The sequence below is a fragment of the Macrosteles quadrilineatus genome, unplaced genomic scaffold (genome assembly GCF_028750875.1).
Source record: "Macrosteles quadrilineatus isolate MER2022 unplaced genomic scaffold, UCM_ALF_1.0 Scaffold_4__1_contigs__length_99947679, whole genome shotgun sequence".
Taxonomy (NCBI): domain Eukaryota; kingdom Metazoa; phylum Arthropoda; class Insecta; order Hemiptera; family Cicadellidae; genus Macrosteles; species Macrosteles quadrilineatus.
The window spans coordinates 43,919,409-43,941,680 of NW_026542597.1; the positions used below are offsets into that span (position 1 = coordinate 43,919,409).

Sequence of the window (22,272 nt, forward strand, 5' to 3'; positions counted from 1 at the left end):
GTAAAACGCAAACGTTTCATTTTATATTTAAATAATGTCGTCTTAAACATTTGTTATTTGAAATTTTCCATTCATAATTTTCTAATTTTCCTAAGCGTTAAAACTGTGGAATTTGATCATATTTTAAAAACAAGTTTCAAAATTCCTGTTAAAACAATACAAGTCCCACAGCGAAAGTTAAACACATTGATCCTTAAGGATGCCCTTGTGGCTTTTCCTTTTCTTGATCCTCTGTGAGTTGGATGTAACTAACTTATTTAATTTAACTTTTATTGTTATACGCTTTAACAAATGCAAATTCCATTTGCATTTCATTCCGTTTAGTAACAGTGTTTATTTTTTATCTGACCACTTTACGTTTATTTTGTTTTTCTTTTTTTAACAATTTTATTATTTTAAGCTCTTTCTATAATTTATTTACAAAACTACATTAGATTGAATTCTTTTGAGTTGGACATAATGTTTCTTTTGAAAACTATAATATCCATAAAATATTTTACAAAAACAATAATAACCAACCACATGTTATAAATATATTATATTACTTTTAAAAATTCTTAAGGCTATAAATACAGGCAATTTAATTCTCATTTAGCAATACTGGTTACTTATTGATTGAAGAGAAAGGTCATTTTATTGAAGCAATCTTTTCCTCGGTTGTCGTCAACTGTGATGGGATTATCATGGCAAAAGACTTACCAACGTCATTTTATCAGGCTGTACATTGGATCGGTTCTTCCTTCAATTCGTATCAATAATTACAAATGTGTAATTCGATAAGTATTTTCTAGAAAAACGTCTAACATATTTACACACACGTTCCTTTAAAAAGTTTTTTCTTTGTGAATGTAAAGTGTTTGTTATAATAATTGAAAAATAATAATAATATATATGTTTTTAAGTTTTAATGATGTTTAAAAAAATCTAATTTATTATTTTATTGCTTTAAATTTCTGTACCAAATATGATAAAATTTACAGCTACAAAACATTACTATGCTATTTTTACTACTGCTGGTTGTCATAACTGTTTACTTTTTTAGGATATGTAGTGATACTACCATATAAAAATGGCCTGATACCCACACTTTTTTAGACGATTTTGTTTATTTTCAATAGTAGTTTATTTATTTTCTACTCTTACTAAGCATCGTATTTTATTCTTTGCCATGCCATATTTTGATTTACCTGAGGACTAAACTCGCCTGGGAGGGGACAATAAATAATGTTCAAGTCCATTGTCTAAATGATCAAAATCCTACAACATAACGTAATAAGTATGAAAATGTAATATCAACTAGTAATATATGGTTAAATATTCATGATTACGTTGTTGTTTGATCTGCTTACCGTTTGTCAGCAAAGTTATAATCATTGTCTACATTGGTTGGTCGTATTGTCTTGTTATTATTACACTATATTATTTTTTTGTGCGCACATAACTATTAACACCAACGAAACCAACATTCCAGAGAGAACTCTTATGATGACAGTAACGTCATGACGTCTGCGGTTGTATCCTATGCTGCCAACGTGACGTCATGTTAAACTGACGTTGATTATAAAGTTCATTTCAAATGTTGCATGCAGTCGTAGTAGTATACCCGCATGTTAAAGGAGTTTCTAATATTCCTCAACTTTTGTATGTTTGATATAAAATGTATACCTTTTATACAGTTTTTCGAAAAAAAATACATATTTTCAACTTCTGTAAAATAACCCGAAAAACCCAATGAAAACGTTAATTTTACACCCGATGAATGAAAAATACGTTTAACACCAACATGTGTTTACAAATGATAATTATTATAGCAATCAAAATAATTGGAAGCTAATTTTCGGTAAAAAGGAATTATTTCAGAGATCGTAGCAAACATTTTGCATTTTCCCTTACGATTACAAACATTTTTTCGCGAAGTTTCGGGATCAGTTAAATACAGTTAAAAGATGATGGGTACTCATTCTTTTGGTTCTAGCTAGTTCTTTTGCAATTATTTTTCCACCTTGAACTTCTAACAATTACTCCCATACTGGAAGTATTTTTTACGGAAAAGAATATAAAGTGAATTTTATCCAAAACACACTTTACAAAAATCAACAAACTATTACTAATAGATTATAATCAGAGACTCTAAAAGACTTAAGCAAATTCTTTGAAGCTCAAGTTGTTCAAGATCGAGGCCATCTCAAGTGAGGCTAAACAAACTTTTCTAAAGCTCAATGCCGGTGTTAGCTTTATTGGCCATAAATAACTCAAACTAAAGGGTTTCCTTATACCATCTATAAAAGCCCTTAATTTTCTTAGTTCATCAAACCTACAATAGTCAGCCTAAGAAGGCTCCTGATTAAATTAAATAAGAGCATAATTTCAATCATTATTGACAAATTACTAAAAATCATATCCTGAATTTACTTGAGCTTTGATTTCTTTTTATTTTAAAGATTGTAAAAAATGAATCACGAAAACTATTAACTCCCATTACCACGTACAAAAATACTGATCATGACCAAAAATATCGTTGGCTATGGCTGTATATTTTGAAGCTAAGACTCCTGTTAAAGCTTTGCTATAAAACCTATACCCTAAAGATTATCAATGTTCTAATTTTAAGGTAACAAACGGTCCCAATAATCTTCTATACCTCTTTATCCTCTTACAATTACTGTAATCATCTTACAATAATTGAATTTCCTAACTAAAAGGTACTTTTAAGTATTGGAATAGTACTTTTTGCTGTCTTTAGCAAAATAAAAGTATTAAGTTTAACATCCGTAAGAGTTTTTAATCAGCTTTAATTTCTGAATTTTCATCCAGTAAGGAAAAATTAAAGGAAATCAGTATCCTTTTTCAACTGGTCATAGAACTGACTTCTTATTTCACTTTGTACTACTTTCGTGAGGTGCGTATCAAACCAGTTTATGCTCAAATTCAACTAACTGTTAAACTAGTGAAGATATTTGGAGGAACATTTGTAACGGAAAAGTAATGAGACATATAATGATAGTTTGGTAGAATTAGTTTCGTTTGTTGTTACAGCTAAATTTAACTATCATAATAAAGATTTATTTGTAATATGATTACTAGTTATTTCACTTGTTGTTTATTAGTTATGGTATTATTTTTATATCACTAATAAATAATGTGTTACACTGCTGCGGTTTCTCCGCGTATCGGAATTGCAATGTTGCCAGTTCGAACGTGTTTGCCTTCAATAAAGGAGAATGTCACGTTATGGATTAGTAACATTTTTCCTCACACAAATAATGTAACACCTAATGTACAGTAGGGTACTCATTTCAATATCAACAGGGTATCATACCCTATTATAAACCGGAAGTTTACCTCGTGTTGACAAAATCAGTTATGAACAGCGTCTCGTTATTAATAATGAAAATAACACAAATAAATCTTGTTTTTTAGTCTGTTCGTTTAATGTGCAATAAATAAGTTGAGCAGTGTGTGAATCTATTGGAAGAAATCATGATAAAATTAGAGTTTTTTCTAGTTAAGATTTTTTTCATTTCATTATAACATAATTACTAAATTTGTCGAGAAAAACCTTTCCCCACTCAATACAATTATTAATTGTAGCCTATACTCTAAATCATCTTACCCAAACTCTATGCCGCACTTAATGCTTGATGCCTCTGTCTCCAACAATTCCTTAGAGAACCAATCGTTTAACTGAAGGGATTCCATCAGCTGATTGTTTTCTGTGATTGAATTAACTGAGTTGAGAAAATCTCGAAAAGATTTATTTTACAATCGTATGTAATCAAGAACAAGTTACTTTGATATTTAAAAAAATACAATCATACTATTACATCGTGAACTTTTTGAAAAGTTATTCTATTGTTTAAGAATGAATTGTTTCATTTTATTGTACAAGTGTACTTCATGAAGTCAAAACGTGATGGTCTTATAGTTACGTTATATGTGCCTAGACACCGTTGCCCACACACAAAATTTTAAACTCTTGTGAGGAATAGTTTCCCATTTACAAACTCTTATACACCCGTGTATCTGAACTTTACAGTTATGAAAAATAAACATCTTAGAGTAACCAAGTAATTGAATGTGTAATAGCTAAGCTTTTAATACAACATTATGTCCCAAACCAAACTTTCTAACAGATAACTGATTAAAGATCACTACAAATCCAAAGTAGAGTATGCTAATGGTGTCTGAAACTGACACTTGTATTAGGTCTGAGGCTTCCGTAATGAACTCTGTAGGGTTCTGTGATCTTGGAGTTGTCGTGATTTTAACATCTACAGTAACTTTTAAAATACATGATAGATATAATATATTTATATGAAAAAGTAATTTTTCATTTTGGAAATGTTGAAGATATACATTTTGTTTTGTTTAATTTTTTGTACTATATACGCTATTGGAATTTTTAACTTTTTGGATTAGGACGGTCCCCAACCCTGTCACTATGCCAATCTTGATATATAACGTCACATATTGTTAGATAGCATCATTAATATTGACAGAGATTGAATGGTATCGGAGAATGATATCAGTGTCTAGTAAGTACCGGTAGTTGCTGTAACGATCTCGCTTGGAATTGAACCAGCGAACTTAAAATTTGAAGGCAAACACCACAACCACTCGGCTTCCCAGACAATTATCAGTATTTTATTAAAAGTGAAAAAGCAAGTTTACACCTCAGTATTACTTACTTATGTAATATTACATCAATGGGAAAATTGTTGAAATTTGAGTAGGAGGGTTTACCTAGAGTGCTACTATTTTTAGGGGTAAAAATTTTGAGGCTAGAAGTTATTGATTTATTCAAAATAGTTAAAAAAGAAAAGACACAGGGCCTAGTTAAATATTGAGAAAACACTAACACTACTTATAGACAAATTGAGCCCAACAGTTTTATCAGAAGCCAGTCACAGAATGCACTAGTGTCTAAAATTCTATTTCATACCTTATTTTTTGTTGCTGACCAGGTAAATAGGGTCATAAAAGTTGCTGTAACTCATCATAAGTCATTCCCTAAGTTTGACTTGGTTAAAAGGATTGTGTATTCGGCAGAATTTAGTAATTTAGATCAGCGCAATCTGTAGGGGGCTCACATCAACTACGATGATTTTGATAAAAAAGCTGGTTACAAATTTAACATGGGGAGGTTTCATTATTTCCAAAATGGATTCAAAACAAAAACAAAACCAAGTATAATCAATCACAAGTTAATACAGTGTATCAGAAATTCTAAACATATCTACAAGTTACAGCCAGACCGAAGGCAAAATATTTAAAGGTCAAAACATTTCGTGTCTTGGAGACAGAAAAAATGCAAATTATATTGTCAATCAATTAAATACCTAGCATTTGTAAAATTGTGCCCATGTTAATTGATAACAAAAAAATTGATTGACATATAATGAAATTACTTTAAATAAATACCCTTTTGTTTGGAATTTGTACAAATTATTACAGTTTGCTTCGTCCATGTCTTTTATTTCATAGTCTCATATACATGGATCATAGTTCTTTAAACAATCCCCAAATAGCCTGAAACAAACAACAATGTTCACAGAAAATCGAGAAACAAAAATTATTGAATGTATGGATTGAAGAAATACATGTGTGTACATAAATCTTTTGTTATAATTGATAAATAAATAATGATGAATGATTGATGAATATATGTATAATCCACTAACACTCGGCATATTCCGTTGTAGTAAACCACTGCATGTTCTGTTGTGTGGTGGCGAGTGGTCAGCTACAGGAGTTACTTACCGTTAAATTGTACAACAGCAATGTTGTATTTCAACCCTCGTGTTTTACTATATTTAAAAACCTTACTTCGGTCTTCCTAAATCAATTCATATTTTAAAAATATTTAAAATATTTAAATACATTTATAAATAATATTTAAGTATTTAAATTGTTTTTTATTAATATTTAGAAAATTAATATGTAGGCCTAAATGCAATAAACATATTGAATCAATCATTGAAGCTGGGTAGTTGAGGGGTTAAAGAGGTCTCCTATATGATAATAATTTTTAGTTATTCCAAAAAAATATATATTTATATAAAAAAAATCATTCTTAATAATTTATGTATATAAATATGAAAATTTTAATATTTTACATTCTGGCCTTGCTTTGTATAAGGTAATCATCACGGGATGAAGAGTCTATCGCACACTAAAGAGATTTATTTGACGATAGTACAAACGTAAAGTTAAATTGACTTTAAAATATATAAAACTATAAAAATGTTTAAACAAATTAAAATTAAAGTTGGATTGTTTCCTTGTTGTTGTACGCAACAATTTATATTCAGCTGATGTAAATGTTAATTTAAAGATAATTATTTTAACTATTTATTTTTGTTTACAAGTACAATGTAATTTTCAAATATAAACGAGTTATTTGTAATGATATTTGGTCAATTTATCTATCTTACCATAATTATTTTGTATCCATTTTATTTACTAGTAAAGGTATCCTCTTAGTAAAGGAGGCAAACTCTTTCTTAATATCACAATTACAAACTACAAGGCTCGTAATACGATTTTAAGTCTTAACATTACCACGAGACGCCAGTACTAAGAGTGAATATTTCGGACCCATTCCGTTAATTCACTACCAATAGTTTTAGAGCAATATATTATTAACAATATAAGTGGTAATGAATTAAACGTTGGTTAGGTTAGTATAGAGTTTATCAAACTTAACCTAACCTAACTACATTCCACTAGTGGTAGTGAATTAACGAGAAATTTTCGAAAATTCAACTTATACAATGTAAAATAAATCGTAGTATCTTTTATGCAAACAGACTTCGACGTTAGAAAAGGGGTTTTCTGGAGATTGCAAGTTGTCTTTGGTAATTCATACGCCTTTGTAATACATTGATGCTGGAAAATCTCTACGTTCACAATAGACATATTGATAACACAGGATGTTCAACAATAAGGTGGATGAAAGGAAGAGAGAGTCTTTGTCGGTCAACTTACGTTTACAATAAACTATTGTGCACATCAAAATTGTTTGAATAAAACCTCGTTTACTTTATAACCCTGAAATATTTTCTTAAATAATTTACTGTATCATTTAGTGTAACTCGTTGTATAATTTACTCACAAATTCAATTAATATCGCCATAGCTGCTAAGGATCTAAAGTACATATTGGGTAGCGTTAAACGTATATTCATCGTATTGACAAAACATAGTCATACATTTTTGTTTCTCTACAATGGGTTCAAACTAGCCTCACTAGGGAAGTTCTAAGCTCAAGAACAACTTGGGCACTAAAGTAGAACAGATAACAAAGTTCTGGCTTAATGCGAGGCTTTATCTATTGTCTCAATAAACTGGGGTTTTTCCTACCATATAATAAACTTTTATTTGTGGGTAGTAATCATAGTTCGCATACTTGTAGAGAGTTTTGTTACATGAAATAATACTTCATGGAATCATAAAATAAAGTTGGAAACCCCCCTTGAATAATTTAAAATCAATCGTTGATAATCAAACCTTCATACATAATAGATAACTAAATTCAACTAATTATATAATCGACAGTAAAGTAAACCTACTTTAAAGATGAATAAAGTAATTATTTATACTATAGTATATCTCGTACCTAGGGCCGAAAATGAGGTTTTGACGGCTCGAGATAGTTTATAAGTTCGAGGCAAAGTTGAGACCCTATTACCACTATTCCACAATAATAATGCACACCAACAGTCAACACAACTACATCTTTAAGGTTATGTGATAAATAATTTGGGAAATCAGCAAAAATAATAATAAATAGTTGCTAGGCAGCAGTGACAATAAAACAAGTCGTCTATTGCAATGCTATGGATACTGATTGTGTACTTATTAAGTGTGTACTTATTAATGACTGCAGCTCATTTTTGGCCCTAGGGATGTAAAAATCTCCTCGGTCCCCAAATTACGATGACAGCTGGCATAGACAGCAATGCGTAGCTTTCGGCCTCCAATAAACGTTTGTAAAACGGCTAAAAACATCGTAGTGTGGTGAAAATACTGTATAGCCTATAACTTATATACTAAGTCGAACTTATCGGGTGTTACTTTAAATACGTTGTAAATAATATACATTTCAGGTAAAATATATAATATTATGGTGTACAATAGCTGCATATATATATCCTTGGTTTCTGTAGTGGCAACTAGTTTCTGTTTCTTATCAGTTAAAACACATTATTAATAAAGTACTGTATTATACTAGGATAGTCACGAATACTAAAACATTTTAGAATTAGCTTGTTACATTACGCTTCAGCCACAATATTATTGCAACACATTCTAAAATAGGGTAACAATGGGAAGGTTCTACAAAAATAAAAATATTGTATTAAAAGTACTAACTGATAATGTTAAAAGTAAAAAGATTTCGTGGCTCTAATCTATCAAGCACCCAAAAAATAGGAATCAATCATCATTTTAGTTGTACAAAATACATTGAAGCAATGACTATTACGAGCCTCGTGATTTTACCTATGCTGGATGCTTTAAAACTGATAAAAATATTCGAGATATTAAAGAAAGTTTCATCATAATATATGGAATAAATAAAATGTTTATTCTTCTTCACTAGGATCATTGACCATACACAGAATAGACTTTCCATACAATGGAAAAATTTGAAGAAAAAAACCTGGTGCAATCTTTTGAGATGGTCTACTAACTAATGACAATTAATATTCTGTGTTAAGTGATAAATCAATCAGCTGTTTGCTATGGTACTGCATTGGTTTTAATAAACATTTAACCACCCAATATACTAGTAAACTCTGGTGAGATGGTCCTGAACTTCATCTATTTTCTTGGCTTTAATTTTTTTCCACATGGGAAGTCTGTTCTGTGTATAGTCAATGCAATATAGCAGTATAGTAATATAGCATTCAGCTGCGTTTGTAAATAGCTCAAATGAGACTGCGATGAATGAAAAAATGTAACAGAATATTTCCTCGACGTCTGTTAATACCTATAGACGTTATTCAATATATTTCTTGAAAGGTGCCGAAGTGACATTTTAGAGTTACACTGTTGAATTATTGCCATAATTAGCGAGGAGCGCCAAAAGGCGATGCTTCAGTTTTACCCAGACAATTTATCATTTAAATAACGACATTTCACATCTCCACACCTTTCTTAACCTTGGTTCTATCTTCTCTCATTTTCATGAAGGACAACATATTTTGCTGTTTACAGTACAAGTTCTGATTAATGTGGGTTTATTACTTTTGATACACTAAACTACCGGGTGTTTATATCTAAAGCGTTTTAAAGCATGTGTGGACGGATAAAAGTTGAAAACAAAGCCTACACATAATTAACATTACTTATCAAAACTATAAACCAGCTGTACGATGTATGTAGTAGGGTTATAGGGTTCAGCTATCTTCAATTAGATATAGACCTCAAATTTTACGTTACAATATTAAGTTGTTAGGTAAAAATATCAACCTCTTTAGTAGTACCGATTGGCTCTCCATTCAGAAATCCAAGGTGGGTATAACTCTTGAAAAGTGCAATAAATCAAATGAATTAATAATTCAACACGTATCTGTAACCTCGAATTTTTCACCAATTTAAGATATTTTCAATTAATTTGTAATGGAAACAAGGTGAACACAGCACAGTGTTTTCTAGCTAAGTTAAATATTGTTTTAGTTTATGTTGCAATGCCATCATTCTTGTTTGCCTTTAGAATGGTTACGAATTTTACAAAGCGTTTGGTGTAGGTTTTCGCTTGGTGATAGATTATTGCTTAACTCTGCATCTTATAAATTCACACACTTTTACATTCGGTTTCAAAATATAACAATCTATTACGAATAATAAATATTTATTTTTGTGAAATTTCTAAAGAATAACATATGAAAGAAGCTTAAAAGAATTAATTTATTTAATCACAACAATATCATAATAATGATTCATTCAAAAAAAAGGATTCTGTAAATACAAAAGATCTGTAGGTACAACAACGGCCTACATGAGACATGGCCTACATGACATGGCCTACATGTTTATCCTAACATGTTAAAACGCTTATATCTCGAAAACGGCTTGAGATACGGCAAAATGGTTGAAATTCTGGCACACATAGTGGGTGTCAACTTTTTATTTTAAACAATATTACAACATAAAAATATCAAAAAATCCTAATAAATTTAGCATTATTTTATATGGGCGCAATTACAGTTATCACGAAAATTTTCAAAGTCAAGACTCTTGACATTTTAAACACCTCAAAATGTTCTAAGTACATAATATTATTTTAAATACTTATATCTTGAAAACTATTTGAGATATGGCAAAATGGTTAAAAGTCCAGCATTAAATATATCTTAACTTTAATAGATACATTTTCAAAAAAAATGCTTATGCTGCTCCACGAAAGAATAAGACAGGGTTAGTAGTTACAGAAGCCATTAAAACCATTCTACCAAAGGGGGTTAGAAACATTCAATCTGACAATGGAAAATAATGTTTTAATTAATATTTCAGCAAACTAAATATGTATCATTACCACACTTTTTTCTACAACTAAGGCTGCAATTGTGGAGAGGTTTCAGAGAACTTTAAAGAATTGGTTATATAGGGAATTTAGTGCTCAGGGAAGTTATAAATGGTTGGATTTACTTCCAAAGTTAATTCGAAAATATAATAATAAGGTGCATAGATCTATAGGAATGAAGCCTAACCAAGTGAGTATTAAGAATAGTAAATATGTGCATGAGAGGTTGACTTCTAAAGTAGTGCAAGTTAAGAAGCCAAGATATAAGGTAGGTGATAGCGTAAGGATTTCCAAGTATAAACATGTTTTCAGTAAAGGTTATACTCCAAATTGGACAGGGGAACTATTTACAATAGCAGAAGTAAAGAATACAAAGCCTGTGACTTATATCTTGAAAGATGAAAATGGCAATATAATCAGGGGAGGCTTCTATACAGAGGAGTTGTTAAAGACCAAGTATAAAGACATGTATTTGATAGAAAAGGTAATTCGGAGAAAGGATGATTTATTGTATGTCAAATGGCTTGGGTTCCCAAGTAGCCAGAATTCATGGATTTCCACTAAGGATGTCCAAGGGAGCGCGCCATGAGCCGGGAGCACGCCCGAGTTCGCGTACAAACCTCACACTGTCAAGTTGATGATTTTGAGAATATACATGCGAATGGATGTGGATTTGAAATAGTAATGAAGTTGTACAATGGTATTGAACATTTATATAGGGGATATAGGTCGAGATCAGGATTTTTAGAATTGGTGGCCAAAAAATGATCCCCATGTTATTCTTATGGGGAAAACGTGTCTAAAGTGGGGTCATATTCTGGGTTCGCCACTACTTATTAAATTAATTAGTTATTTATTCAGAGAAGATATTAGCCTCTTTGGTTTTCAATTTGATGACAAACTCATTAAAATAGCTTTTTTAATCAAGGAGTGCGTTACAAAGTGTTTTCTGTACAAGGGAAATAAATCCTAAAGCAATTTGTGAAAGTTTACATTCCTATAATTTTCTGTCGCATTTTCGTAACTTGTTGTTAGAGGTTTTCATACGTAAACATCATTACGCTACGCAGGGTTCAGCAGATTATTTAATTAAGCAAACATTTGTTGTTAGTTGATTACAACAGCGAATCCTCAACCGCTCCTGCATATGTGGACGTTTTTACCCCTAAATCAATCAATTCAATAGTAATTTTTTTTTTCAAAATGTCTTAATTAATTTCATACTAATACCGTGTGAAATGCATTGTGAACCGCATGCCGTTTTAATGCATTGTTAGGAATAAAATATTTAATGTTATACTACCTAACTCGTCTGTGTTTTTAGTAACAGAAAATATTCTTCCTAATTACTTTTTGGAGCTCCGTGTGTCGCTTTAATATGTTTGATAGCCTATAATCACGTAAAATTTACTTATATTACAATAACTTGATTTATTTTTACGTCTGCATATATAATGTCTTTGTCTGTTGTATATAATGGCTGTAATGTAATATTGTATCTATTTCAAAACTGACAATTACTGTACTAACTATTTATTACCATTACTTTTTGTAAATTTCCTTGATTAATAACTAACAACCTAAATAAAACTACTAATAATCTGACTCAGCCTACTCATTCCACGTAAAAATACTATATCCCAGTGAATATCTTTCAATAAAAACGCTATTCAAATTTCTATTATAACTGTTTCAGACCTTTTATGCACGTTCTGTCGGTCGGAATCCGTCGGGCGTTGCGCCGGGAAGTTTGTTTAAACATGGGATCAAATGGGACCCTATTACGCGGAATATACGCTGCGTTTCGGCGTTCCGTCGGGGAAATTTTTTTACATGGGATATATGGAACCCTTTTAGGCCACGGCGTATTCCGTTGGGCGGTGCTCTACTTATACCTTTACATAGTTGGGTAGTCTTACAACAACATATTTAAAATGAACAACGCGCGTTGTTGCCAGTACAACAGAACGGCGCGCGGTACAGACTGTCGTGCATCACGCATAGACACGCCCACTGGTTGAATTATAATCGTCTGCTCTGTAATTCCTGGAGAAATAGCTGCGAAAAATTCTAGAAAGATAGTTTTATGAACACTTTTAATACACTAGCCCATTAAATACTTTATCCTACCAAAACATTGTCCTAAGCTGGTTAGCCTTTTTTTAGCTTATAAACAAGTGGTTTGTTGATCTTTAGTGATTTATATTAATTTTTGTATTTAGTTTATTATTAGACTGCAATACAACATAATTTTATCGAAGATTCGAAACATTTTCCGAAAAGATATGTGTTTTTGAATGATTGCAAACATTTCAAGGTTTACAAAACATGCTTGATATTCCATCCACCATTCACACAACTGTAACGTAACAGTAAGAGATTTTATTACGAAACATTGTCATAATTAAACTCATTGACTCCCACACTGTTTAGTGTATGGCGTACATCATCACCATCGTCCTTCCATAATGTATTTATTTATTTATGGTTTATACTATTAGTCTATTATTGGAATTAGAAAATTAGGTTAGCTGTATGTTTGTCTTAAATTTCCCTAAGCAAATTTTTTAGTTTAAATAAACCAACCCATAAATATTTTTCATATTCGAAAATTCGCTAATTTCAGTGGTAACTTCATACAAATTGTTCTTCAAAATTGAACTGGTTAAACTTGATTTCTTTGGTTACATTTTCCAATAGAATAAAGTTTTAGTCCTCATTTATCGATGTGTTTAACCACATATACTTATAGTAAAGTTTGTAAATGCAAAATTATCGTAACCTATGCGAAACGTAAATATTTTATCATATACTAATTATAAACTAATTAGGATAGACTCTACCCAACATAAATAACAACAGGACTGTAAGATTGTACCTAGCCTAAATTACGCAAACGACATTTTAATGTAAAACGGCCTTAGTCTAGATTCGGTGGTGTGGCTTACAATGTCGTTACAAATAATATTCTTTCTTTTAAGTAAGTAGCTGTAATCATACTATATTTCTATGAAGTAAATACTCTCCATAGATTAATATACTAGATTATTTATGTTCTAGGACTAATTTAATGTTAATTTTTATTTGTCTTCTAGTTTACTAACTATTATTAGTGTTCCAAGGCCCCAACTAGTAATCATTGTTAACCGGGATAGTGCCACGTAATAAAACATTTAAGAAATGCAAACATATAGAATTAACCCTGAAGCCTTTTCCAGGTTGTTAAGGGGAAGAGTTAAGCCACTGAACTATTTATTTTTAGAATTCAAACAAAACATGGTATACTTACAAAATTCTTAATGATTGTAACCAAATGTTGGTGAGTCAGTGGCTCAGTTGGTAGCGTCACGGACTTCGGGCCCAAGGCAGCGATGTCGTGGGTTCGGATCCTGGTCACTGCCACTAAAATTTATCAGTACAGTTCACCTTCGTACTGTACCGGCTCACCCCTTGCTTTGCTGGATACGTTCCATGCACAGATCTGTAGATCTGTAGGACAGGCAAATGTAAGGTTAAAAGAGGTCGCCAACCTCTTAAAAAAAAAAAATTAAATTAAATTCTGGCCAAAAGGAAATGGCATTTAAAAAATCACATAACTGGTTCATAAATAGGTTTACAAATAATGTGATGGAATGCAGTAAATATTTAATTCATAAAATTAGGTGCTAGATTCTTTTATATGAATTTCTACACCAGTTAACCGATCAACACGTCCATTCATTGTTGATTGGCTGTAGTAAGCGGTGTGAACCAATTATCTGGTTAAATGAAGGGTAAACACAAAGGCCTCCGGACGCCACGTTGCAGTTATTAACATTCTCTGGGCGTTACCGTACATGATATGTACTATAACTGTGAATTAAATTATGAGAGTGTTTCCTTATAAAATTTTTCATTATGTGGTTTGTTTATTTAAAATACATGTTTAAGCAATATGTGTGGGCGTGGTCCATTCCCAACGTGATCATAAATGCACTATGGCTTGACAGATTTCTTTTAAGTTATACTTGACAGAAATGTTGTTTGTTGTTGAGAGTTATTAGTTTTACTAATAACCCTGTCATATATTCAGTAAAACAATTAAAGACAACCTTTTATTTATAGTTTGAAATAATTGTAAGGATATTTTATTTAAGATTAAAAATACCATACCGGGTTTCTCCTGACCTGAGACAGAATTATTTTGTTGCTAATGTTCTTATTTTCTTTAGCCACGAACTTTCTTCACTTTTTTTATTTTTTTTTATTTTTTTTTATTACACTTCTCCGTGCGTTGCATACAAACCTCGATACCCGGTCATTTTACGAAAAATTAAATTTGTTCGGCCAGATTTTTCACACCTTTAAACTGACCAAGGGAACTGGTTAATGAAGCCGCCATTTTGATCACATCCCTCGAATGGTGTACTGGTGTACTGGTATATGTTCATCATTTTTCTCATTTGTCTTGTTTTAGGACTGGTCCTTCGTCTATGTATTAAACATCTTATTTTAATGATTTAATTATTTAGCTTTATACATTGCGATACAAGGTAATTTAAAATTGTTGTTTAAAGATAATTTGGTAGAAATTTTGTTGAGAGAATCTTTTCAAATCGATATAAAATTATAATTTGGTAAAAATATATTTTTTATTCGTACGGTACCCCAGTGACTTAATGAGACGGCAATTCTAACTGATAATAGAAATCACAGAAATTGCAATAGACAGTTTTCTTATAACCATGCACACATTTTCTAATAAATCAGCAATATTAATTATCCACTAACTGAAAAACATATTACGTTAAAGGTTTTGTAATGAATAACAATCTGGCAAAAGCGGTGTTTTCCCCCAGGCCACTTTAATACCGAAACTTTTTCAATAACTCTTGCAAGCCTTGACTGTTTTGTATCTGTGATATATGAATGTTACTTTTCATCTACCAGTGACCAATTTAGATCGAGGTTTTAATAAATTAGGATCAATTTTAATTTTATGTATGTCCAAGAACAAAGTTAAGCTCATTAGTATTCCCTTAATTCATTGTATCAGAGAACAACTATAACGTATAGTATTATAAACAATATATATAAAAGTACAACTGTTGTACTATGCACGTTAAACATTGCTATTATTTTTTGTGATCTACGACATATAATTATTCGACATCAACTTAAAAGCTTTTATATCACACCGCTAATTTTGGATAGAAGGGATTTATTGTCTACAATATATAGTAACTACTACACGTCTAGTGGAATAAATTAACATATGTGTGTATTATTACGTACAGATGAATACATCTAATCTTTACGTTCTACTAAAATATTCCCTTACCTAATTGTCAGATTATTATTTCCTAAATAAGTATTTAGGTTTGCTGCTACGGGGAAAGTATTGGGATGTGTTTTTTTTATTCATTTTTTTATTGAAATGTTGATAGCTTGGTATAAAATAAACAAAATATCCAAGTTTGATTAAAATATATCTATAAACAAACAAACTACAATAGTTTATTTATTCTCCATAAGAATCAAATGAGAATTTTTAGTTTACAAATCTTATAATTATCTCTGTAACCGTACGTCATACAACGCTTCCATATACAAAGTTATTTCTTTTTTTAAGCTCTACAAATTGGTTTAGAGACAAATCATGACATGTGTTTTAGGTTAAAAAGGAAATAATCTATTTTCAACCCAAAAACCCCCATAAACCCCCGTTCCCATAGTCCGATTATGCTCGTTTGCGAACTCGTTCAAATAAACGTACACGTTTGTGCCAAACTTCATAACAATTTGGATATTTTTGTCGGAATTATCACGCTAACGAACACTTATATTATATACAGTTTGAACGGAGGGTGTTTTAGGCTCTTGGGACCTCAAAACGTAAATGTAAATTGGTTCCGGGTCTAGGTCTTACCATGAGACCTACGCTAATAGCCTATTCCCTATATGGGAAACTCCCTAAAATGCGATCGCTACTATTATACTATTATACAATATACAATTGAGCCGATTGTGGTTATATTTTCCTGACTTCATCCTCAGTTAATTTGTAGTTTTTACCTTTTAAGATTATTTTTAAAATTCCATACCACTGACAGAAATGTAAAACGCATTATATTGATATGTCATCCAAAGCAGACGCCATTTGACAGTTGCCTTTGTTGTCCTTTATTCAATGGCTCCGCGTTGAATGGTTCGTGTCACCGTGGAAATGATAAAGGGTTGCCTTGCTTTGTGTTATTTATCGTTCAGTTTTTTTTATTTATCTGTATGAATTTATAAAATATATGCGTTTACTATCAAATAAATAATTGGATTTGCATACTCCACAACTTGAGCAAAACAAAATACATATAGAAGACTTAATTATCGAAACTGAATATTAATAACTATAGAACTATATGCCAGATGCTACATCAAATTTACCCATAGGAAAGTGTGAATTGTAATAGGATATCGCGTCAAAACCATTTAGCCACTTGATGGCCAAGGAATATTAATTCAAACTGACTGGGTAGCTGAGTGGTTAAAGTGCTTTCTGTAGAATTACACTAAATGATATTAAAAATATAAAAGAACCATTTTATTGAATTCTTAAACACAACCTAAGCAGAATATTTACTAACAAACTTAATAATAATAAATCAGCTGATGTATTAATTACTTATACATTTAACTATCTAACACTTTTCCCCTCTTTCTTTTTACACGGATTCAACAGCTCCCATTCTTTGTCTCATCTGGTCCGCATGTTTCCTTTTTATAACACCTCCACAATGTACATCATATGAGTACAGTCCATTTTTATTTTTCACCACTCCAGCTGACCAACCATTCCCATGTTCATTCTTAATCCACACATCTTCTCCTTCTTCAAAAGTTCGAACTTTTTTGTTGTCCCTCCCTTGTTCTTTCCAAAGCTTCGTCTCCATCTTTTTCCTAAGATTAGGTTTCATATTGTCAAAAATTGTTGGTAGTCTACGACCGAGAAACAATTCTGCCGGAGCCCTACCAGTTGTTTTCTGAGGCGAGTTTCTGTAGCTAAAAAGAACATTTTGAAGAGCTAGCATTCCATTTCCAACATCCTGCTTTGTTGTGTAGAACCGTCTTTTCAAAGTACGAATTAGTCTTTCCACAAGTCCATTACTTTTAGGATGGTAAGGAGTTGTTTTTATGTGGTTGATAGAATTTTTCTCAAAAAATGTTTCCATTTCCTTTGATACAAATTGAGGTCCATTGTCTGTCACGATTTCACTTGGTATTCCATATCGACTAAACCAAGATCTCAATCGTTGTCGTTGAATGATTGTTGAAGAGTTTGTTGTCTTGAGACAGTCCACTTCTGCCCACTTTGACAAAGCATCAATACCTACCAACCACATAGATCCGTTGACTGGCCCTGCCAGATCAATGTGTACCCTTTCCCAAACTCTATCAGGTACATTCCAAGGATATAATGGCACTTTTTCCACATTATCTCGATTCTCTTGACAAGATGTGCACCTCTTGATATAAACTTCGATATCTTTATCCATGTTGGGCCACCATACATAGTGTCGTGCTACAGACCTCATTGATACAATACCAGGATGTCCTGTGTGCAATATCTTCAGAACATCAGTTCTCATGCATTCTGGAACTACAATTCGTCCAAACCACAATAATATGTCATCTTCAACACTCAATTCATCTTTCCTCTGTTTGTATGACTTCAACATTTCAGGAACAACAGGGGGCCATGTATTTCTCAATACAAAGTTTTTTGCCATTTTAATTGCTTTATCTGTAAATGAATTTTGTTTCAAGAGGTCATAAGACATGATAGAGTTAACCTTATCAACATTCAAAAAACCAATGTGAGCCTCCTCAGGTTGATCTTCTTCAATCGGAAGTCTTGATAGAACATCAGCACACACATTATCTTCTCCTTTTCTGTACTCTATGTCATAGTTGTATTGATTCAACTGGAGAGCCCACCTCACTAAACGGCTATTTACAACTTTTGGTAGATCTCGCATAGTTCCAAATATCCGTTGTAGAGGTTTGTGGTCGGTTACTAAAGTAAACTTCCGACCATATACATATTGATGAAATTTTCTGAGTCCAAACATAACAGCTAGCGCTTCTCTGTCGATATTTGAATATTGTTTTTCAGCGGGCAATAGTGTACGACTGGCAAAAGCAATTGGTCTTTCTAGTCCACCTTCATATCTGTGCATTAGTACACTTCCCAATCCATTTTCTGATGCATCACAGACCATAACCAATGGTCTCATTTCTTCGTATGGCACTACTGTGTCTTTACTTGATAGAATTTCTTTTACTCTTTTAAATGTCCCTTCTTCTTGTTCGGACCATTTCCATTGTGATTTAGTCCCAGTCAGCTTATGGAGATCACTGCAAATGGCATGAAGTCCCGGAATAAATCGTTCATAGTAATTAATAGGACCTAAAAATGATCGGAGTTTCTTGACATTAGTAGGTGACCGTGCTTCTCGAATAGCTTTTATTTTTTCTTCAGTATGATGTATTCCATTCCGGTCGATTGTATGTCCCAAGTAAGTCACTGACTCTTCAAAAATTTGCATTTACTAGACTTTGCTTTTATACCAGCTTCTTTCATTCGTTTCAAAACCTCTCTCAAATTTCGTAAATGCTCGTTCTTATTCCTTCCAGTTATTATAATATCGTCCAGAAGAACTCCAACCTGTGGTATCACAGCTAAGAGTCTTTCCATATATCTTTGGAAAATACCTGGACTAGATGATATCCCAAAAGGTAAACGTTTGTATTTATAGTAACCACTATGCGTTACTATTACTAAATACTTTCGGTGTTCTTCTGCAACCTCCATTTGTAGGTATGCATCTCGAAGGTCTATCTTGGAAAACTCTTGTCCGCCTGCAACTTTGTTTGTTAGTTCCTCAAATGTCGGAATAATTGCATTTTCTGGGACCAAATTTTGATTCAAAGTGACTCGGAAATCTCCACAAATTCTTATTGAACCATCATTCTTATCTACATTAACTGTTGGGGTAGCCCAGGGAATAGGTGTCGCAGCAGGATCTACCTCTTCAATGATATCCTCATTTACAAGTCTTGTAAGTTCATTCTCAATTCGTTTTTTCAAGTTAAACGGAACCCTGCGCGCTGAAAAATGTTGAGGGTTTGCATCTTCTCGAACGTGAATTCGTGCTTTATAACCCTTGATTTTCCCATGCCCTTCAGAGAACACATCTTCAAATTCTTTTAGTACTTCCTTAACCCTCACATCATCCATCTTATATTGATTATGATTCTGCTTACATTTTACTTTACTAATAGTGACATCAGGAGGGAGGTTCATATTAAAGGCTAATATCCATGGTAAACCAAACAGCGGTTTCTCATTTCCATTTACTACTGCTACTTTTAATCTACGTGTCTCATCACCTACTGAAACATTGACATAACATTCACCAAGCATATCTAAAATATTGTTTCCATATGCCACGTATTTTGAATTAGTCTTATCAAGTCTTGGTGAACCAATTTTATCCCAAAGAGGCTTACCTATCATTGAGGCCCAAGCTCTAGAGTCAAATTCCATGTTTGTAGCTACCTTATTTAACTTTAAATGAATACGTGCTTTACAAATATGTCTTCTTTCCTTTTTAACATCGTTTATCCTCATGTCATGTGAGTCCGATTCTGATTCTTCATCTTCTGACTTTTCATGCAAATTATTCACTCGTTTTTGCCGACATACCTTTGCAAAATGTCCTATTTTTGTACAATTCAAACACTTTTGTTGATAGGCTGGACATTTACCAAATTCATGCTTTGTTCCACATCTACTACATGGATGATTTGTCTTTTCATTGTATTTCACTTCTCTTTTAAACTCCTTATTGTTTCTTCTTACTTGTGATACTTCCAACTCTTTATCATTATTCTTGAATATCTCATGACGAGCTCTTTCCATTGAAGTGGCCAGTTCAAAAACATCTTCAGATGTTAACTTGTCACCATTTTCTTTTACCCCATCAGGCCATCGTTGTCTAATTTCTACTTCAAACTCTGGAAAATTTATACCTCCAGCAAATCTATCTCTTATTCTTTCATCAAACTTGTTCTCATACTTACAAAAATCTGCTAAATTTTTCAAACGTATTACAAATTCTGAAAGACTTTCACTATTTTCTCTGATACTTTTTTCAAATTCCATTCTAGCTGAAAATATAGTTTTACTAGCTCTGTATACTGACCTGAAACCATTAACTAGTTCTGCCCACGTAGCCTGATGTATTTTTAAAGGCAGCAGAAAGTTTGAAACTTTTCTTAATGGTGCAGGACCCACATAGGCAAGCAAAAGATCCCTTCGAGCATCCTCTGCTCTCTACGAATCTTCTCCCAATCCTTTTACCTTGCATAACAATAGAAAATGTGCTTCATCATCATCCCACCTACTAGACTCATCATAGCTTTGACATTTGAACTTCTCTATCTTTGATTGTAATGCGTCTTCTATAGTTTCATACTTATCTGCTTCATTGATATAACTATTTCTTCTTTTGGTTCGTTTACTCATCGTCGCCAATGTAGAATTACACTAAATGATATTAAAAATATAAAAGAACCATTTTATTGAATTCTTAAACACATCAACCTAAGCAGAATATTTACTAACAAACTTAATAATATAAATCAGCTGATGTATTAATTACTTATACATTTGACTATCTAACACTTTCCTGACAGTCAAAAGGTCGCCGGTTCGATCCTGAGAAAGCTCTTGGTTTCTGATCAATGGGCTTTAGATAAATGGTTCTGACTGAAGAAACAGCGGATCATAGTCAGTAACAAAGCTACACAGATCATCTCACAACATTCTACACTCATCCTCCACTCATATTTTGGTTAATATACGCACCTAGGTGGCGTCCCCATCTCAAATAGTTGATAAATAAAATCTTAATTAGTTTCCTACTTAATCAAAAAATTAGACAAGGAAGAGAAATCGTCAACAAAAGTATATTTCGTTTTAAACTTATGTGGCATTTCATTGTTGGTTTCTCACTTCTCTTCTTCTACTACAAAGGACGTCACATAAAAGCCCCTATTGTCATAGTGATGAATGAAATGGTATTGTTATATGCAATAGACTGAGAGACATTTATTTAAATGTCTGTCTAAAGGTTTGCACCTGCCTTTTGATGCAGCATCACCTACAGCTACAGCTGAAATAGACTTCTTTTATAAGATAATTGATTTAAATTAAGATTTTTTTAAGTAGTGCTATCTGTATAAAATATATTTATTTTCATTAGATACGTGGCAAAATAAATTTCTAAGAAGAAAGTTTTGACTTTGGCTAAGAGGCCAAGTGTCAGTGTAAGACCTTTAGTGTTAAGCCGTAACCTTACGACTAAAAGGATGAGTTATTGTGATGTTAATAATTTAACATAGCAGAACTTTTTACCCTCATCCGAGCAGCCCTTTCAATAACATGGTAAGTTGTAAATGTACTTAAAACGAGTGTATGCATAAAATGTCCCAGTAAAACTAACTATATTTTACTATGCAACGCTATGGTGGTTAGCTTTGGTCTATGCTACGTTTGCTTAACAATTATTATAGCACTTTAAAAAGTATTTTTGACGTGTATTGTTTTTAGCGAATTCCCTATATAGGGAATGAGCTTTTACCGTAGAGGTCTCATGGTAACACCTGGATCCGGCACCGATTTCCTTTTTCATTTATATGTCCCCA

General features: G+C 32.2%; 1 protein-coding gene across 1 annotated transcript; it reads right to left on the bottom strand.

Moving 5' to 3' along the window:
* Positions 1 to 17,225: 17,225 nt before the first annotated feature.
* On the bottom strand, positions 17,226 to 18,539 carry LOC128992889 (uncharacterized protein K02A2.6-like). The gene has a single exon (XM_054416634.1). The coding sequence runs from the start codon at positions 18,537 to 18,539 to the stop codon at positions 17,226 to 17,228; it is 1,314 nt and encodes a 437-aa protein (XP_054272609.1).
* Positions 18,540 to 22,272: the final 3,733 nt, after the last annotated feature.